The sequence below is a fragment of the Protopterus annectens genome, chromosome 14.part0 (genome assembly GCF_019279795.1).
Source record: "Protopterus annectens isolate FY-2018-M chromosome 14.part0, PAN1.0, whole genome shotgun sequence".
NCBI classification, from domain to species: domain Eukaryota; kingdom Metazoa; phylum Chordata; order Ceratodontiformes; family Protopteridae; genus Protopterus; species Protopterus annectens.
Genome location: NC_056748.1, coordinates 365,769,856 through 365,791,237, shown reverse-complemented (window position 1 = coordinate 365,791,237; position 21,382 = coordinate 365,769,856). Strand labels below are relative to the sequence as shown.

At 41.2% G+C, this 21,382-nt stretch overlaps 1 protein-coding gene across 3 annotated transcripts in view; it reads left to right on the top strand.

Moving 5' to 3' along the window:
• Nucleotides 1-845: 845 nt before the first annotated feature.
• FAM149B1 (family with sequence similarity 149 member B1) overlaps nt 846-21,382 on the top strand; it is a 1,523,608-nt gene continuing 1,503,071 nt past the window's right edge. For all 3 annotated transcript variants that reach the window (XM_044056091.1, XM_044056089.1, XR_006362759.1), the window contains exon 1: nt 846-955. In XM_044056091.1, the coding sequence (XP_043912026.1) occupies nt 864-955 (92 nt within the window). In that variant the 5' untranslated portion in view covers nt 846-863. The remainder of the gene's footprint in view (nt 956-21,382) is intronic.

Sequence of the window (21,382 nt, the reverse complement as noted above, 5' to 3'; positions counted from 1 at the left end):
CCCTACTGTATCCTGATTCAGTTAGGTGAACTAGCTTGGTAGTGACGCTTTCTTGCTTTGAGGACAGCAAGCAGTGTAATGTATTAAACGGTTACCATTTAATCTTCACTGATTATATTTTTACCGTTTTTTCTGAAAAGTGATGCGATACTGAACATTGTGCTGCCTCTGTTAAATAATACCTAAGTATTGCTTTTCTTGGTGCACCATGTAAGCCATTCATATAGCTTTACCTTTTTGTTTATGAAAACAGTAGCTAAGAGGTTATGAAGCCTAACCATCTCCTCCCAGGCAAATTAACATGACTAGTCTTTCACTCCTTGCAGCCGCTGTTGTTGGGGATCTTTTCCTGGATCCAGATTGGCAGTACTTTAGTCAGCAACACTCGTTATCAGTAGGCTGGCAATTTATAATATTTTAATTCACTTGATTTGTAATCTTTCTGCCTTATCAGACCTTAAATTAGTTATTTTTTGTTAGTTAATACAGTATTAACGCAGACAAACAAATTATTTTCACTTATTTACAGTGATTTGATGAAACTGGAATGTTAGATTTTTACAGACAGGAATGTTTACTGGCAAGTTATGAGTATATTGTGGTAACTAGAGAGAGATTTTCATGTTTTGTTACCATCTATTACTACAGGAGAGACTATTGGGTATAAGTCTTTGAAATGCGTAACATTTATGGACTTTATTTCAACTGTATATCTTATTGACTAATAAAACAGTGAAAATTGACTTTCTGGAGTTTAAACAAAGTCTAACAATAAAAGCAATCAGAAAATATTTACTTTTAAGAATAATAAAACAATTTTTAAAATGTTGCTGTCTTTCAGTCGTAGCTTATCAAAGAATGGCATGCATCATCACCCTCTGCCTGAAAAGCCAGATGAAGCCATACCAGCAGCTATTATTGATGAGAAGGAAGAGTCCACATCCATCTATAGCAGGTGATCGTATTAATATTTGTTCAATTTGTGATTTATGCAAATGGAAGCAAAATCATTTTAAGCTCAGAAATCAATACAGTTTTAATAAACATTAAAAATACTGGAGTTTTTCTGTCCTTTAGAAGGTCTTCAGGCTTCACCTGGATGTTAGAGCAAGATAGTCTTGCAAGCTTCTTGTTGCCTTCTTGCACAGACTTACACAATTCAGACAAGAAATTACTCTGGGTTAGTAACATATTTAGTTTCTTGTGGTGGGTCTCCCACAAGCATACGAGCACAAGTCATATTTTTCTGTCAGTCTCTTTCTTTCTCATTTTATTTGACTTCAGTAGGCAAACACCTCCTAGTATTACACAGAGAGCCATAGTGTATCTGGAAAAATGCCTGGTTTGTTTTGTTATGCAAACTCTGTCTTTGTATATTTTCTGATTCCATATTAATTATATTTTATCAGCCTGTCATTGCCATGCACTCCTATACATATAGTTTCAGTACAGACATGTAGACAGAACAGAAGATGTTCAGCGTTAGGTCACTGTTGCAGTAACCTAAGCTATTTGGGTTATTTCCACCAAAGGTATGCCTAATCCTGAAAGCTTTTCAAAGCTTGAAGGTGTCTTCCACACACTAGGAGCTTAAACAGAGCTCCCCATAAAAGTCAATTAGAGCACCAAAAGCTTCGGAGCTTTCTTTCTGCTGAAGTTCTGTTATTCTGCAGATTTTGTGGATGTAACTGTTAGCTAGTGAGCCTCCAAGGCCAGGCAGATAAATCCCCATCTTACTATTGTAGTCTTCTGATGAAATCTAGTGTTTTTTTCTTTTTCCTGTGAATTTATTATTTGGGGTAGGAAATATATTTTGTATGGACTGTCATCCTTGTCTGAGGACTTTGCAGTATTTCTCTTAGGAGCAGGGACTGGTGCTTTTGGGAACTGTCTGTGTGTGTTTTTAACCTCAAAATCTTATTTTTGACTGCCACTGTATTACTGACTCTTTCAGGTGCTGCTGTCTGTCTTTGAGGCTGCTTCCTTCATGACTAGACCTATGGAGCAGTTATCTGTTTCCTTGGGTTACCCTTTCATCTTACTCGAGAGGAAGAAAGTTGTCCGTGAGTCTTTGGGTGTCAGGCTAGCTCTAGTTTTGCCTCGACAACCAATGGATGTTTCTGCTGTGGCCAGATTTGATTCCTCAGATGGCTGTTAGTTTTTCCCCAGTCCCTCTGGTGTACCAATGTCACAGCTGTACAGTTAAGATCTCAGCTGAGTAGTTAAGCCAAAACATTCAGCACCCTCTCTATCCAACCAGTGCTTCGTGTCCCTGCCCAAGTAGCTGACACACACACACACACACACACACACACACACACACACACACACACACACACACACACACACTTTGAAATTTGATTTATATGCAAAGACATAGACACTCCTGGGGAAGGCTGGCACAGTTTTACTAGCTATGCCCCCTTCTGCCCAGACTATAAGGTAGTTATCACTGCCACCAACCACTACTTACCAGATACTCTGAGGCCCTTATAAAGTGTGCTCAATCCTACTGTGTAATGTTACTATTATCCAAACAGTAAGTATGACTAAGACCAAGACTATTTGAGTGGCCTATACATTTTCACCAAATACATATGGAAGTACTCTAAGAGCTTAAATATCTCTAAACAAACCAGCCACAATTAAGAGGTTTAAATATATTTAATAATAATAAATAATAAAAGAACAAGACAATACTCAATAGCTCAACACAGTGACTACAGAGTTCAGAATCGGAGGAAATATTTTAAAACAACATTGCAGGACACTCTCAAATACAGAACATGGCTAAACTGGTCTTTACTATATTCCTATCTATATCAAGGAGAGATGCTATGTTTAATTAAATCTTACTTGCAGAGCAACATGGAGGCAGAAATGCTGACGAGTGGGATGTTTCCAGGTCCAAAGACAAATACAAAATGCACAATCTCTGAGAGAGTTCCCAAATTAATATCAAAATATTACTGCTTGGTCAGCTGGGCAACATCACTCTGTCACTTGCTTTCAGTTCCCACGCTAACAGAAACTGACATATATGTGTCAAAAATACTTATCTCTCAGATGTGCAGCTGGTAGGAAGTAAGAGAGCAGTAAAAACACTTTACATTTGAAACCTAGTAATTATTTCTGTTTCAAGACAATAGGAAAACCCCTGGCTCTAGACATTGTGTCTGCTTACTGCACTGAAACTAACTTTTTATAGCACATCATAAAGCACTTCATTTCAACTTATTTTCTTAGTTTTGTAAGTTCACTCTGTATGTTCCAGCTTCTACCGTTAAAACATACATTTGCACAGGCATATAGCTTACACCCATTTCTGTTATTTCCCAGTAGGGTGCACTGTGGTTACATTCTTGAACTCCGTACATAACACACAGTTCTCTTACATTTGTAAGACAAGCATATGAATCGTATCACTATTCAGAAATGACATATAATTATTTACAAAATTCCAGACAGCTGGGCTGGCATTGTCACATCTCTATATAAATCATATTAATATTTTCAAGTATAATTGTTTATAAAATTACAGATAGCTGGACTGGCAGTATTTCCCTTGTGTCACAGAACAGTTATCTGTTTCCTCAGTTTCCCCTTTCCTCTACTCAAGAAGAAAAAAGTTGTCAGCGGGTCTTTGGGTGTCAGGCTAACTCTGATTTTGCCTCTGCAACCAATGGATGTCTGTACTGTGGCCAAATTTGATTCCTCAGACTGATCTTAGTTTTTGTCCAGTCCCACTGGTGTAGCACCAAATGCCACTGAGGTGTAGACCCACATTCTTTAGTTGTAGTATTGCCCTTTTCAGGCAAAGTGAGAACTACTATTGTTGATATGTGGGTAAGGATGGGTGAAAATCTGCCTCATAGCCAAAATAGGGAGTGTGAGCATTGCGCTAGTGTGCCTGCTTTGGGTTGGTCCTTTTCCAAGGAATTTTCCATGAAAAGGAAACAAAAAGAAAAAAATCTTCTGTTTCTATTTCAGTGAACAGGAAAGATTTGTTATGTGGAGTTATTTTTTTTAATCTACTTTCCCTTCAGAAGGAAAAAGAAGAGTTTCTACTCTTTCTGACTCAGATTTTCAGTCAAAAGCAAAGATTGGAATAACGTATTGCATTTTAGGATTTTCTTTTTCAACCTGAAGATTCTGATTTTGATGAGAGTATTGCTTCAAATTTCCCTTCAGATGACCTTTCTTCTGAAATTTTATGTAAAATGAAAGAGGTTTTTCACTGTGATCAGAATGAAATTCCTATTGGCTAGCAGATGTGCTAGGATTTGCTACAGATGGATATTCCCCAACCTGCAGCTGTCCTTCCTGTTTTATCTGCCTTATAGAATGTTGTTCAAACGGTTTGTAGTTTACCCAACAGTCAGCCTCCTGTCCATAGAAAATCTGATTAAGTTATCCAAGGTTCCTTAGACTTACTTCACAAATACTTCTTTTCTAACCCTAAAGCAGACCCTGCAGTAATTTCTGAAACTGCTTCTGCTAGACAAATGACTAATGCCAATACCATTATCTCTGACAAGGAGAAGAAAGCTTTTGACATGTTTGGAAAGAAAGTTTGTGCTTCCGTCCCATTACTTCAGACATGACTTCCAGTAGCCTACAGGAAGATATAAGACAAGTGCATACAGACCTGGTAGAAATAAACAAAACACTGATGGAGTATATCAACACAAACAATAAAAGGCTGGAAAAAATGGAAGAAGCTTTAAACAGATATTCAGATGAGATGATAAAGCTGTAAAAATCAGAGGTCGAAATAAAGAAAAGGATGGCTGAATATGACTGCTTAGGAAGAGATGTTTAAATAAATAATATAATTAGAGGGCAGTGAACATAGAGAAAACCTGAGATTTTCAGCTATACCAAATCAGCTGGAGGGAACAGACTGCATTAATTTTATGAAAGCACAAATAAGCACCTGGACTGGTATTCCACAGCAGGAGTTGTTAGTTGAAAGGGCACATCCTGTGTATGCTTCAAACCTGTCTATAAGAAAGCAACCTTTAATAGTAAAGATAAAGTTCTACCAGCAGAAGGAGTTGATTCTGAAAAAGTATGGCAGAATGACAAAGTTCTAAAAGTGGGAGACAATGGAGTGTTTGTGGAGAATGATTACTCATCGTACATCAGACAGAAGAGGAACAAATTTATTCCATTATTCAGGGAATGTTGAGCTGCAGGTGTGAGATTCAAAATGCTGTATCCAGCTGTCTTCAAGGTATTCTTCCCTGGAGGGACAAAAATCATTTTTTGATGAAGTACATGCTAAGGAAAAAATACAAAAGTTTGTTCAACAAAAATTAATCTGAGAAACAGAAGGAGATTCTGCTTCTTATTCTTCTGGTTGTAAAGACCACAGAGGGACTGTACCTGTGAAGCTTTTTCAAACTTTTCAACAGAAAATGTTGGAGAGAAGGAAGGGAGCACAAGAGTTGAGTAGAAGAATCAGGCGTATATTGGAAATGAAGCAGATACAGGATTTTGGAGATGAGCACTAATTAAAACCAGTAACTTTAAGTAGTACCCATTTTGTAGCATGTGGTTTTCGTTACATGCTATAAAGTAAAGTTTTTCTTGGTTAAAAGTGTAATAGGGGATTGTAAGCAGGTGCTGCTGTTCTTGTTTTTTCTTTTCTTTTTCCCTTTTCTCTCTTTTTGTTCAATTTTAAGAAATGTTGGCACTGCAGTGTATATCAAAGCCTGGTTAAAAAGCATGATAAAAGAAAAATTGATGTACTTTTTCTCATTCTTGCATTTGGAAATCACTGGATTAAAGACATTAGATTGATTTTATAACGTTTTTTAAGAGAGAGCAAGTAATTGAAAAACAACATTGAATACTATGAGTTTTTTTTTTTAGTGATTACATGCAAGCTTAGTAAAAATTCTGCAGCTGGTCTTCATTTTTCCATGGAAACAATCTGATAAAGAGAAACTGGCTGCCTGGTTCTTATGTCTCCTTGGAGACAACCTGATGAAAATAAATTGGCTACAGTCTGGTGGAGAGGGATTGGCTGAGCACAAAAAAAAAAGAGAGAGAGAAATTGGCTAATGTTTTCTGAAAGCATTCAGAGTTTTTTTCTCGAAGTAGACAATGTTTTCTGAAAGCATTCAGAGACTGTCCCAAAGTCGTTAATGTTCTCTACAAACATTCAGGGGTTTTCCTAGCTGGGAGAGCTATAAAGATGAGACAAAACCAGTCCGCACTTAGTAGAAGCACAGGCTGTACCATGCATCTTAGCATGGATGACCTTTCATTTAGGTTAATTTGAATCTGTAAGTGTTGCTGTCTGAGACTTTTGTTCTTATTGGGGGGGGGGGGTAAAACTTCAATATTTGAAGGTGTGCATACTTTTGTGTGTTAGTATTAAGTTAATAGGTTTTAGGGAGGTATTGGAGATGTTTGCTCTTTTTTTTTTTTTTTTTTTTTTTTTTTTGAGGGCTATCATTAAAACAAAAAAAGTTTTATAAAACATGACATAGGCTCAAATGTATATGACAAGAAACAACTATATAAAAGTTCAACCTGCCAAATAGTGTATGCATGTAACACAAAAGCTGGACCTGGACATTTAAAAAAAAAAGGTGTTATACATAAAAGGTGGAAATAACTTTTTAATACAATGATGCTTTCCTTTATGTCTTTAAATGTTAATGGCCTCAGATAAATACAAAGAAGAAAGAGTAGTGAACCTTATTAAAAAATGTAGAGTGCAAATAGTTGTGTTACATGAGACATACTTAGAACTGAACATGTGAATTTGATAAAGAAAGATTTTCAGGATGGTTATTCAGTGGAATATCTGGAACAAAAGAAAAGAGGAGTGCTTATTCAGTGGAATATCTGGAACAAAAGGAAAGAGGAGTGCTTATATTTGCAAGAGGAGCTCCGATAGTGATAGAAGAAGATAAAAAGATAATAATGGCATTTTTGTACTGCCAAGGGGCTACTTGCAAGGGAGGAGGATTATACTGGGATGTATTTACATTCCACCTAAAACTGCTGTAATGGAGGTTAAGAAAACTCTGGTAAAAAATAATAATTTTTCAGCAAGGAATATTACTTATAGTTGGGGACTGGAACTTGATTTGCAGCAGTGAAGATGTGTCTGGGGGCCCTGAAGGGAAATATAACAAAGAAGGGTAGATTTTTGATACAATTAAGAAAATATTTGGCATGGAAGATGTGAATTCAGAAAAAAGGAGTTTGGAGTGAATTTAGATATTATTCCCCAAGATATAAAAACTGTGCTAGACTTAACATAATTTATATTTAACAGGAACATGATCATTTAATTGAAGGTCTTGATATCCACCCAATAACTATTTATTTCAGATCATGCGCTAGTAGTAGCTAAAGTAAAAACACAGGGTAATGAAATAAAAATGAGACATGGACGCTTTCCCACCTATCTGTTGAAAAGTGATGAATTTAAGGAATAGGTAGTGGAGATTATTCAGGAGCTGTTAGGATAGAAATTCCTTCTGAAAATATAGCTAGGGAGTGGGATAAAATTAAGGTGGAGTTTATAAATACGGTGGAAATAAAAGAAAGGGAGCTATGGTTAAGAAGTAACAAGAATTATTTAGAGGGACTGACAAATGTGAAAGTGTTGCAGAATAGGGGGAATCTCCCAGAACAGGAGGAGGATCAACTGCAGTATGCTAAACAGAAAATAAGGGATTACCTCGATAATATGCACAAGCTTGGAAAGACTGCTGTTAAGCAACTATTTTTTTGATAATACTACTAGAGTACAAAAACATTTAGCACTATGCCTATAGCAAAGAAGGTAACAAGATCCTGTAGAGGTATTAGAAATATTTTGGAAATTCTATGAGATTCTGTATAAAGCAGAGAAATATGAAAATCAAGAAAGGATACAAATGGAAATGTTTATGGAAGGATTAAATATGCCAAGGTTAAAAGTAGGCAAGGCTCAATTATACAGTTAGGACAGGAGGGGAGGAGATGAGTTACAGGAAAATCCCCAGGAGTGGATGGTATTCCTATGGAAGTTTGGAAGCTAGGAGGAAAAAACTGATAAAGATATGTAAGGTTTTGTTTAGCAATATCTATAAGGAGGAGAAGTACCACCATCCTGGAAGAAAGCAGTGATAGCTGCAATACCTAAAGAGGGTAACGATCCATTAGATCCATCTTCATACAGACCCATTTCAATACTAAACCATGATTATAAATTGTTCATGTCTTTAATGGCTAAAAGAATGGCAAAAATTAATGCCAAAACAGATAGATATGGATCAGTGTGGTTTTGTGAAGGGGAGGCAAACATTTGACTACATCAACAGAACTTTGATCCAGAAGGAAGCAGAATGTAAGAAAATATCATTGCTGTTGGTGGGTTTTGATGCAGAGTAAACATTTGACAGAGCAAGCTGGGACTTTATGAGCAGGGCAATGGAAGCATTTACATTTCCTGAAAAAATTATAAGGTTAATTTAGGAGAATATGAGGGACGGAGGTGAAAATTAAAGAGAGTGGGGTCCTCTCTGATAATTTCTGCTTGAGCAGAGAAACCAGGTGGGGGTGTCCTCTTTCCCCTTTATTTGCATTATATTTAGAACCACTGGCAAAGAAAATAAGGGACTCAGAAACAAGGATATAACTGGTATGGTAGTCAGGAAAAGCTGGCTTTATTTGCAGATGATATTTTATACCTAACAGCACCAAAAAGAGACATTACAGTGCTGTGGAACATTTTGAGACCGTTTCATATATTTTCAGGAAACAAAATTAATGAAGCTAAAACAAAGGCAATAGCAGTAAATTATGTGCCCACACATGAACTGGTTCAAGAATACCCATATTTGTGAAGACATAAGATGAAATATTTAGGAGTATGGATTAAAAATTATTCTAGTGTGGCAGCTAAGGATATGTGGGAAGAGGCTAAACAAAAGATAATAGAAAAACTGAGAAAATGGAAGCTTTATCCATATGAATATGGATAGTAAGATACAAGCAGTTAAATGTTTTAGTCCCTTTAGTCTTATACACAGGTCCGGTATATCTTTATCAACCAGAGGAGAAGTTATGGGTAGCAATTGATAAAGAGCTGAATGACTTTATCTGGCAGGGGAAGATGGCAAGAGTCAAGTGGGGTAAGCTGATTCTTCCAGTAGAACAGGGTGGCTTGGGATTACCCAATTTGAAGGGGTATTTCAGAGCTACACAGTTAAGACTCCTATACATAGCACAAGCAGAAAACTATAATTCAAAGTGGAAAGGGATGATGATGATGAAACACGGGGGGAAGCTGAAGAAACAATGAGAGACTGAGATTTTGGATGCAGATCTTAAGGGAGAATAAAAATAATCATGCAGAATATTATATCAATAAAGTAGCAGAAAGTATTCTAAGAACTAAACCAACACGGGAATGGGTAAAGGAGATTGTTGATGGGGATGACTGCAATTAGGGATACAGACAATAGGGGCTGGAATTTTTTGGAGAAAACTGGCAAAGGAACTAGGGTATTGGGAGCAAATAACTAGAGAGGGAAAAATGGTAGAATGTGAAGACGCCAAGAATTTATTTGGACTGCAGGTTAGAGATTGCCTTCCTTTTCAGGGATTGATATCAGAGTGTAGGCAAACAGAAAGAAATAGGGATCATGAATGAAAAAACAGCACTGGCATAGTTTTTAATAGAATCTAGAACAGAAGCTGCCTTTAAAAAAAGGAATAATTAGTAGACCATATAAAATTGTACGATAGCTGTAAGACTCAATCAGAGGAGGTTAGAAAGGATTGGGAAGAGAGATTGGATAAGCAATTCACAACGAAACAGTGGAAAGATATATGTATGTCTCCCAAATATGCAACAAAATTTAGAAGATTTAGGATTTTTTCCTGGAAATGTTTACACAGATATTTTTATACCCCAAGTAGACTGCAGAGAATTTTTCCTCAGGTAGACAGTAAATGTTGGAGGTGTGAAGGGGAAGAAAGAGGTGATTGGGAACATATTTTCTGGGAGAACAGTAAGGTGGCAGACTTTAGGGATTCCCTCCAGTATGCAGTGTTGGAGATGCTGGGTGGACAGATTGGTCTGACAAGGGAGATGATTTTTCTTAGCTGTGATACAGAATCGGAATTGCGTAAACATGGTAAGGCCTTGCTGTGTCTAATAATGATGACTGCCAGAAAAGCAATTACTAGAAAATGGAAATCAAAATGTAAACCCAACTGTATTGGAAGTAGTGAATGTAGTAACCTAGATAAAACAACTGGAATTGAAATCTTTAGAAAAGGGTAGGAGCAAACTGTATTGGAAAAAAATGGGAATTTTGGGAACAATACATACAAGGAAGGAATGAGACCTAAAAGGCATCAGGACTTAAAATGAGCTGTATAATATTTCAGTGAGGAAGGTTGGGTAGATCATAAGTTATGTATAATGTTTGCAACTGGGAGTGTGTCAGTATGGTTTGTGATGTAAAATGTTTGCGACTAGGATTCTGTTGGTGTGTTTTTTATGTATATAAATATATGATAGCCTGTGTAGTAAGTGATGGTTTAATGATGATATTTTTGTTTAAAAAAGCAGTAATTGAATAATGTATCTAATACACTGCTATATATCATACAACCTAAGCAGTATGAGAAGTATAATTTTTGTAATTAATACAGTTTGATTACTTTTATATGAATGTAAATTTGTCTTTGTCACAAGTGATTCAATAAAGGTGTTTAAAAAAGATGTTAAAACTGAAATTATAATTTCTCTCTTGGACAAGAAGTTTCCGCAGCTGAAGGGCTTAAGGGATTTGAGAGGAAGAATTTGATTCAAGCGGGAACTCAAATCTTCAAGCCTTCCTTTTTTTTAAAAGACAAAAGAGTTTCATTCCACCTCAGCAACTTTTTTCAAAATTGCAGTTCAGGCAACAAGGTGCAACCAATCTGGAAAGCAATGGCAAGGACACACACACTCGCACCTCACACCTCACAAAATCTGGGGCATTCTAAAAAATTCAGAATGACTGTTTGCCTCTTAAAGCTCCCCCTTATTACTTTGGCAATCTGTCCTCCTCTCTGAGTCTACATAGTCCTTTCCATTTGAACACATCAGGCTTATTTTGAGGTTTTTAACATGGAGAACTATTTCTTATTGCTCTGACTTCTGTTAGAGGAGTATCTAAATTACAAGCTCTTAAGGTGAGCAAGTCTTACCTTATTTTCCACAGGGACAAGGTTTGAGAACTAATTCTTCTTTGTCTGAAGTGGTCTGTTTACCTTGAGCCAGATTAGTAAATTCCCTGTCTTTTTTTCCAGAACCCAAATACAAGGGGAAAAAGTATTCTTCATACTTTGGATATCTACAGGCAGTTCAGATACTACTTAAATAAAAACATTCATTCCTTCAGGAAAGCTGATCACCTGTTTGTCTCCTATGATGGAAAGAGAAAAGGGCAACCAGTTTCAAAGCAGACAGTTTTGAGATGATTGTCTCATTCTATATCTTTTTGCTTATCTCGCCTTAACAAGCCACTTCCAAGCAGGGTTGGGACCCATTCAAACAGGGCTTTGGGCTCTTCTGTAGATTTCTGGAAAGGCGTGGACTGTAGAAGAATTCTAGAGGCAGAAACATGGTCCTTTGTCCAAACGTATACAAAACACCCCAAATCAGATTTATTTTCTAAATCCAAAACAGACTTTGCTAGGACCATTATCCAGGGGTTCCTGGATTTATAATTTCTTTCTCTTTCCACTTTTGTATCTAAGCTATGGTAATCTGCCCAAATAGCTTAGGCTACTGTAACAGTGATCTAATGTTGAACATTGCATAATTGTGTAAGTAAAGTTACCATAACAATAGATGTTCTGGTAGATCACAGTTGCAGTAGCCATTCCCTCCCACCAGCCCGTTTTATGTAGCTGTTGTGTTGTATTGCCAGGATGGGGGTTATATACACTATATCTCTGCGTATGTTACACTTCCTTTACATTTCCTTGCATTTTGTCCTCTCAAAGCTATTGCCTTCCTTCTTGGTGCAAGAAAGCTTTGAAGCTTTTGGCGCTCTGCCTTTTTTATGGAGTTTTGCTTGAGCTCCTGGCAGTTGGAGGGTATGGACGATACCCTCAAGTTTTGAAAAGCTGCCTGGATTGGTCATATCCTTCACTCATATAACCCAAATAGTTTAGGCTACTGCAGTAGTTTATTAGAACATCTACTGTTATGATAGGTTTAATTCCACAAACCTACTTATTTATTAGAAATGCACAAACAAAAGGTTTACACTAAGTTACCTGTTAACGTTCATCTTTCTCACTGCTACAGTAGCCTGTAGGCTGTATGGTTTGGGTCTTACCCAGGACACAACTGGCCAGTTTCCAAAAGCTGGGGTTATCGCCCACACTTTCACTCTGACTACTGACTGAGCAGCACCGTGTAGGGAAAATCAATAGTTATCAGAGGTCTGATTTCTTCAGTACTTGAATGCTGTCTCATGAAAAAGCAACACAGAAGTAGCATCTGGCCATCATCTTCATTTATGACAGATAAGCCTCCATTGGGGAAGCCTTTCACACAGAATATTGCCCTTTCAAGATTTTTTTTTTAAATAGGGGTGTTTAGCATTATTTCCCTTCAAATACAAGAAAAATACCTGGTTTCTTAAAGCTTCCTGTCAGGCACAGATCCTTCATCAAGAAGATTTCTGCGCTTCCGTGCGGGAGCCAGTCACTACCAGTTCAGAGTACTGCCCTTCGGACTCTCTACAGCCCCCAGAGTGTTCACAAAGTGCATGGCAGTTGTCACAGCTCACTTTCAACTTCAAGGATTCCAGGTATTTCCATACCTAGACGAATAGCTCATTTTCGCCCCCACCAGACATCTACTGGAAAAAGCCCTGACATACTCTCTCTCCTCGCTGCTCAAAGGCTAGGCATAACCATAAACTGGTAGAAATCCAATCTCACCCCATCTTCTCAGTTGACAGAATTCATAGGGGTTATCTTGGACACAAAAAACTGCAGAGATGCTATTCCAGAGCACAGAATTTTAAGGATAAAGCAACAACTAATTCCAATCCTTTCAAAGGAAAAATCCACGTCTCACTCGGTTCTACAGCTGTTGAGTTCCATGGCAGCCTCCATCACCATTATTCCCCTGGCCAGGTTTCACATGAGGCTTCTACAATGGCTACTGCTCACCCAATGGTATCCTTTTCAGCAACCTCTTTCAGCCATGATTCGAGTAACCCACAGGTGCAAACAGGATTTAAACTGGTGGATGACACACAATCTCTCACAGTGGTCTCGCCCCTTTTCTCCCAGCAACCCAAGGCCACAGTGACCATGGACGCCTCCCTGATGGGGTGGGGGGACTATGTCAGGGACAGACGGTCCAAAGCACTTGGTCCCAACTGGAGGCCCATCTGCATATAAATGTTCTAGAGCTGAGGGCGGTGCTTCTGGCGTTGCAAGCTTTCCATCCCCTGCTGCTGTCTGGGACAATTGCGATTCAATCAGACAACATGGCGGTGGTCTGGTACATCAGCAAGCAAGGCGGAACCAAATCTTACCCCCTTTGTCGAAAGGCCATGAGGATATGGCAATGGGCGATGGCTACCAACCATTTTCTTCTAGCAATGCACATTCCCGGTAGTTCCATCGTGATAGCAGACAGACTCAGCAGGCGCATTCTGCAGCCTCACGAGTGGTCCCTGAATCCCTTGATAGCGGCGGAGATCTTTCACCGCTGGGGCCGTCCTTGCTGCGACCTCTTTGCATCCCCGACCAACTACAAATGCAGCAACTACTTCGCCCCGATTCCCCCCTCCGGGACAGTCACCCAGGGATGCTCTAGTCCACGATTGGCCCTCTGGTCTTCTGTACGCATTTCCGGCCTTTCCTCTCATTCCCCAGTTTCTGAAGAAAGCCCAGCAGTTGAAGAGCAAGGTAATCCTCATAGCACCATATTGGCCACGACAGATTTGGTTCCCATTCCTTTGGCCTCACCTACTAGATCGACCATGGATTCTCCACCCAATCCTGGAGTTGATCTCACACCCACAGAACCCGATTCACCCCAACCTGAACAGCCTGAAGCTAATGGCTTGGCTACTCCAATTCCCTTGATTGCCAGGCAGAATGATCTTTCTTTACCAGTACATAATATTCTCATTGCTTCTCATAAGTCTTCCACTAGAATTACTTATCTGAGCAAGTGGAAAAGATTTACCTGTTGCCTGAAAGATAAACAAGTAGACCCCTTTTCAGCACTAGTGTCAATAATAGTGTCAATAATACTAGACTCTGGCTGACCTGTTTCAATCGGGTCTGTCGGCCTCTACCATTAGAGTTCATTTGGCTGCAATTTCTAATTTTCATGAGGGTGTCCAAGATTCCCCTCTCATGTCCCATAAATTGTGCGAGACCTTCATAAAAGGTGTGAATCATCTGAAGCCACCTTTTAGAGAACCTGTTCAGCCATGGGATTTATCATTAGTTCTACAAGCTCTGACAATGACACCTTTTGAACCAGCCTCTTCTTGCGACCTCAAGTATTTGTCATGGAAAACCTTGTTTTTGGTCGTTATTACTTCTGCCAGATGTATTTCTGAACATCAAGCTTTATGTATCAAGACTCCATACTTGATTTTTCATAGAGATAGAGTGTCTCTGAGAACTAATCCGTCTTTTCTGCCTAAAGTGATCTCTGAAATGTCCATTAATCAAGCCATTGAATTGCCAGTTTTCTTCTCCAACCATTCAAACAGAGGAGAGTATTGCCTACATACCCTAGATATACACAGGCAAATCTGTTTTTACTTAACAGGACTAAACCCTTTTGTAAATCTGACCAGTTATTTTTGGCCTTTTCTGGATCTAGATTAGGATCAGCTGTTGCTAAGGTCACATTAGCTAGATGGTTGAAGGACTATGTGACCTTTGTTTACACACAACATAATATCTCATTGCCTACTACCATGAAAGCTCATTCAACAAGGTTGGTGGCAACTTCTGCTGCCTTCCATGCCAGAGCTTCTTTACATGACATCTGTGCAGATGAACTTGGGCTACGCCTCATACCTTCATCAATCATTGCAAATTGGATTTGGCCTCCAGGGGAAGAGCATCTTTCGGTTCTGTGGTGCTCATGAATGTCCTTCCATGAGAGCCTCCCAGGAATAGAGGTAGCTGGGGACTTTGTCCAAAGCGTAAGGAATGAACGAGGATTAACAATATCAGATAAAGAAGTTATGTCTTACCATAATGTTCCATCTGTATTGTTGATCCTCGTTCAGTCATTACGACCCTCCCTCCTTCCCCCTCACTGTGGTTTCTAGTGGATACAGTTCTCTTAGGTTATTTGACTAGAGGTAGCCTCTACCTCCTTTAACTTGCAAACTCAATCTGAGGTAACAGGGAGAGAGAAATTGTGGGTAAGAGTTTAGCTCGAGAGTTTGAAGCTGATGCTTGCTTGGAAAATGGCCGGCTCGGTTACGAGCTCGGAACCAATACCCATGCGTAATGACTGAACGAGGATCAACAATACAGATGGAATGTTATGGTAAGACATAACTTCTTTTTTTCTGACAGGAGTTTAGTGTACTGCTCTTGCATCACTGTGTTTGGGGGTCTTAACACATTTGATAACTTTAAAAAAAAAAACAGACAAAACTGTAAACCAACAAAGATAAACTGCAGCTAAAGAGACAGTACGACCAATAGACAAGCAATATACACCAAAAGATGTAAAAACAAATGGACTAGTGCTTTTCATTTAAGTATAAACTTTATCAGATAAAACAGTGTTTGAACTCCATTTAAATAATGGAAGGTACTAGATCACATGATCATGCGACTGCCAAGCTCCAAGTAAAGCACAATGTATAATGTGATAAAACCACTTTTTAAAAGAGTAAAAAAATCAAGGTAAAATTGTCAAGTTGAAACTACCTCTTCAAAGCCTTCAGTTTTAATAAACATGAAATACAAATAAAATCATTAAGCCCGGGCCAGCTACCAGCATTTAATTGTAGTTGCTAGTACAACTCGTATGTCTCCAAACTTAGCTGTCAAGGGCCACGGCGCAAATCAGTTGACACCCTCTCTATAACTTTATCAGGAAAAATGCTAATGAGTGTAGATAAAGCATTACTTATTTCTTATTTTTTATGTCATTATTGTGTTCCCAAATACCATCTTTAAAATGGCGTTCAGTCTTGCTTATGTAATTGGCTGAACAGCATTCACACAAAGCAGCCTAAACAACACCTCTAGTGGAGCATTTACAAGGTTCTTTCATATTAAACTTAAAAGGACAATCCCAGCATGTCTTTGTTTGCATTCTGCAATGTTTACCTTGAGCAGTGTGTAATTCTGATCATGCTTGAGACTTGTCTGTGTAAGGTAGGGGAGGATTACGAAACAGGAAGTTTCAGCCTTTTAATTACAATATTTCTTTTTTTTCCTAATCTAATCACAACACCTTTTAGTTGAGTCATTTATTATTTTAGATTGTGGCTTGTTATTTTTAAAGAAAGGTATTTTCTAAATGTTTTTAATTACCTTCCTTCTCCTGACTTCAAGTTTCTGTGGAAAGGATTAGTAAACAGTTAATGTTAAGTTGTCAATCTCGCCTTCATTCTTGCTTGATGGGTTCGGAGCCGATCCTCGGCTCCGACTCGGCACTTGCTAAGCTCGAGAGTCACTTTTACCAGCTCAAGGCAGCCCCATATCCCATGATGCAAGGCGGTAAGTACCCAGATCTCGTTTGCCGCTTCGCTGATGAGGTCCTCCTTTTACCAGCTCCTGGTAAGTGAATTATTACTTTACTATTTTAGCCCCTTTTTTCAAAAAAACCTTAATTTATTAGTTTTAACTTAAATTTATACCTTTCTGACAGAAAACTTCCCTGTCTTTTCTAAACTTTTAGTCAGACTAAAACCCATCCCATCCCCCCCCTGTTAGGGTGTGTGTGTGTGTCTGTTAGTAATACCTTTTGGTATATTTAATTTTATTTCTTGGACTGGTGTGTGTGTGTTTCTTTGCACCATGTCTAAGGAAAGGGTCTCAGGCTTTAAGAAGTGTGATTCGTGCTGTCAGAAGATGTCTCTGACAGACGGTCACACTTCTTGCCTGTACTGTCTGGGGCCTCTTCACCTGCAGGACTCCTGTGCTATATGTCATTCTTTTAGCCAGAGAGTCCTGCAGGAAAGAAGAAATAAATTGATTTTGAGGGGCCTTCTTAAGCCGGAGGGCTCTCCGGCTAAGTCGGCCCCATCTAAGACTTCTAAGTCTTCCAAGGCCCAGGCTTCTGTGTCCAAGCCTGTGGCCTCGGCTCCGACTCATTCAGAGTCGAGATCGGCTCCGGCTGGAGCTGATTCTGGGGTTACCTAAACCTTCGGCACCGATGGCTATCGGTGCCGACTCTGGTTCGACCACTTCGGTGTCGGCTCCGATCGGTTCCGACCACCATGTGGCCCAGGCATCGGTGTCGGCTCCGATCGGCTCCGACACCCTTACAGTTATGGCTGTATTGGCTCCGGCTGGAGCCGATACATCGAAGCTACCTGTCGGTGCCGATAAGTTGTCGGCTCCGACAGTTTCAGTAGTTTCATCGGCTCCGATGGTTCCTTCGAGGAAGAGGTCTAGGTCCCCTTCCTTGGAGCCGATACTTTTGGCTCCGGCTTCGCCTCTCCTCTCGGAGCGGAGCCATCGGAGCTGATCTTCAAGGTCATCCAGGCTTTCTGACCATGATTTGGAGAGAGTGGTCAGTAGACTACTAAAGTCACAGGTACTGGCCCAAATGCTACGTAGTCCATCTCAGCAGATGACTATTTGTCCACACCCCATTGCAGTTCCTCCTTCGACTCTACCCCAGAGTTTGGAGTTGGAGTCTTTGGGAATAGTTTCTGCTACGGCTGAGGGACAGATACCCCCTTCTGCTCCTTCAGCCTCTACTCTTATCTCCTCTTCGAGACCTTCCTTAGAGGGATTCGGTGGCCGGGCTTCCCTGGTCTCCTCCGAGGGGGTGAGTGGCATCGGACCCTTGTCCGACCCCGCTCTTCCCCTTGGAGCCTCGGCCTTGGTGAGCTCGGCTCCGACATCTGCCTCGGAGCCTTCCTTTTCGGTGGGTCCTGGAGTTCCTAGCTCTTCGGAGCGGGTTCTCTCGGACCTCCCTGGGAGGGGAGCCTTCGAGGTGATGAGAGTGTGCTGGCCTCTGGACTCAGCCAGCAGTCTGTTCCTTTAGCTCCTCCCTCTATAGTGCCTGTTGACACCTCTGCCACTTCTCTTGCTCCCGGACCCAGAGATCCTCCGCCTCAGGTTTCCCCACTGGGAATATCCCCCTCTTCTGAGGATTCTCCTGATTTGTCGGGTGATCCTCCGTGGAAGAGGACTTGTAAGAGGAAACACGTAGACTCCCCCGAGTCTACCACTTCGGATACTGACTTTGATGAGTCAGAGGGATCCCCAAGATCCCCCTCTGAGGATGTCTCCTTCTCAGACATCCTAGAACTCCTTAGACAGAGGGGAAACTGGCCCACCAACAATCCCTCTGAGGATGAGTCAGTATACCTGGAGGCGTTTGGATCTCGGCCCTCCACCTCCTGGGTTTCTCCGCCTTTCGACCCCCTTATGCAGGTTATTGCTCGAAAGGCGTGGACTGCTCCTGACTCTGTAGAGCCTGTCCCTAGGAGGCCTTCTAAATTTATTACTGCCCCGTCGGACAAGCAATTCCTTACAAAAGGTGTCCCCGCTGATGCCATGGTGGTGGCGGCTGCCACCAAGAAGGAACTTGCAGATCCTTCCGTACCTGTCCATCCTCCTAATAAGGACTCTAGGACCATGGATAGATATGGTAAGCGGATGTTTTCTTCAGCGACCTTTGCTATGCGTTCGCTGAACTATCTTTGTCACTTCACCAGACTCCAAAGGGATATCCTTAAGGAGCTAGGTGAAGTTGTGCAGGATCCTACAGCTGCGGGGGCTCGGGAAAAAATTGCTTTGCAGCTAGGAACCCTTAACTCCATTGCAAACTCCTCCATGTGGCTTTTATCATATGCTGCTGATGGAGCGAGTAGGGCCGCAGGTACAGGTGTGGCTCTTAGACGCCAAGCCTGGATGCGACTATGTAATTTTGCAGATCCCTTTAAGGCGTCCTTCACAAACTCTCCCTTTGATGGGTCAGCTCTGTTTGGCCCTCAAGTGAAGGAAACGTTGACCAGGTGTGAGCAGGACGGCAAAACTCTTTCTACCGTAGGGGTCCGTTTTTCCACCCCTTCTAGACCTTGTCCCAAAGGACAGAAGGGTGGCAAAATGTGGTTCCGCAAATCCCAAGGAGTCACGCCGGATTCACATGGTCAGTTTAACCCTAGAGGCAGAGGGGGTAACAACAACAGACGCCGCTCTAGAGGCAGAGGGGGTCCACAAAACCAGGGAAACAGAGAGTCTCTCTCTGACAAGCCCTTTCAGCATCCCTGAGATGTTGCCCGGCTGTCCCTCCTTGGAGGCAGTCGGGGGAAGACTATCACTGTACCCAGAAGCCTGGCGTTCTCTCACTCAAGACAGATGGGTACAGTCGATCATATCCGAGGGTTACAAAATTCCTTTCGAGGAAAGTCCTTTCTATCCCTCAAATTCCCTTCCAGACGTACCACCCGGTCTAAGGGAAATTGCAGAGTTGGAAGTCTCAAAACTACTGCAAAAAAGAGCCATTCAGCCAGTTACAACAGACCATTCAGAGCCGGAATCTACTCAAGGTTCTTTTGGTCCCCAAAAGACAGGAGACTGGAGACCAATATTGGATCTCAGCAGACTCAACAAGTCTGTGAGGAAGACAAGATTCCGAATGGTCACTCTTCAATCAATTCTGCCCTTCTTACAGAAGGACAACTGGATGTGCTCAATAGATCTTCAGGATGCGTACTATCACATAAAAATTCACAGACGCTCCAGGAGATTTCTCCGCTTTCGGCTGGGGTCCAGTCATTTCCAGTTCAGAGCCCTGCCCTTTGGTCTCACCACAGCCCCCAGAGTGTTCACCAAATGTATGGCAGTGGTCACGGCTCACCTGAGATGACAAGGATTCCAGGTGTTTCCGTATCTCGACGACTGGCTCCTGTCAGCCACCACCAGGCATCAGCTTGTTCAAGCCAGGGATTACACAATAAATCTTTGTTCTCATTTGGGCATCTCGATCAACTTCGAAAAGTCATCCTTATTGCCCTGCCAGTCTATTACTTTCATAGGCGCAAACTTAAACACTGTTCGAATGTCAGCTACCCTTACAGACCAAAGAGTTTCAGACATTCAAAGTCATGTCAGGATCATTCTAGCCAACAAGAAGTTACAGGCCAGAATGGTTCTAAAAGTATTAGGTCTCATGGCTGCGGCCATTACTCTTCTTCCCCTGGCTCGCTTCTACATGCGCCTTCTTCAGTGGATGTTGTTCACTCAGTGGTCTTACCAACAACTTCCAATGCGTCACCAAATTCTGGTGACACAGATTTGCAAAAATCATCTTGCTTGGTGGATCACTTCTCCCCAGATTCACCAAGGCAGACACTTTGTACCCCCATCCCCGGTAGCCACTGTCACCACGGATGCCTCCCTGATCGGGTGGGGGGGGGCATTATCAGGGCAGGATGGTTCATGGGACGTGGCAACCATTCGAGTACCACCTGCACATAAATGTCCTAGAGATGAGAGCAGTGCTTTTAACGTTGCAAGCCCTCAACGACTCTCTTCCTGTAGGGACGATTGCAGTCCACACAGACAACATGTCTGTAGTTTGGTATATCAATAAACAGGGCGGAACCAAGTCCTACCCCTTGTGTCGAGAAGCGCTCAGACTGTGGCAATGGGCGATCTCATCTCATCGGTTTCTGGTAGCAACGCACATCCCTGGGAAAACCAACATTTTAGCGGACAGATTGAGCAGAGCTATTCTCATGCCTCACGAGTGGTCTCTCAAGCAGTCTATAGTGGAGGAGATTTTTCTGGAATGGGGTCGCCCATGTTGCGATCTTTTTGCTACTCCCCAAAACAGCAAATGCCCAGACTTCTTCTCTCTCTTCCCTCTGTCAGGCCATCCCCCCAGAGACACTCTGACCCAGGATTGGCCCCAGGGACTTCTTTATGCCTTTCCTCCCTTTCCTCTAATCCCTCAGGTTATCCAGAAAGCTACTGTTTTGAGAGCCAAAATGATTCTCATTGCTCCTTATTGGCCTCGACAAATTTGGTTTCCGTTCCTCCATCGTTACCTTTTGGTGCAGCCATGGCATCTGGACCCAGTGCCAGATCTTCTGGTTCACCAATCCGGTCAGCTGCACCGGTCTATCCCTTCTCTCAACCTCTCAGCATGGTTGCTCCACTTCCTTCCTTAGCC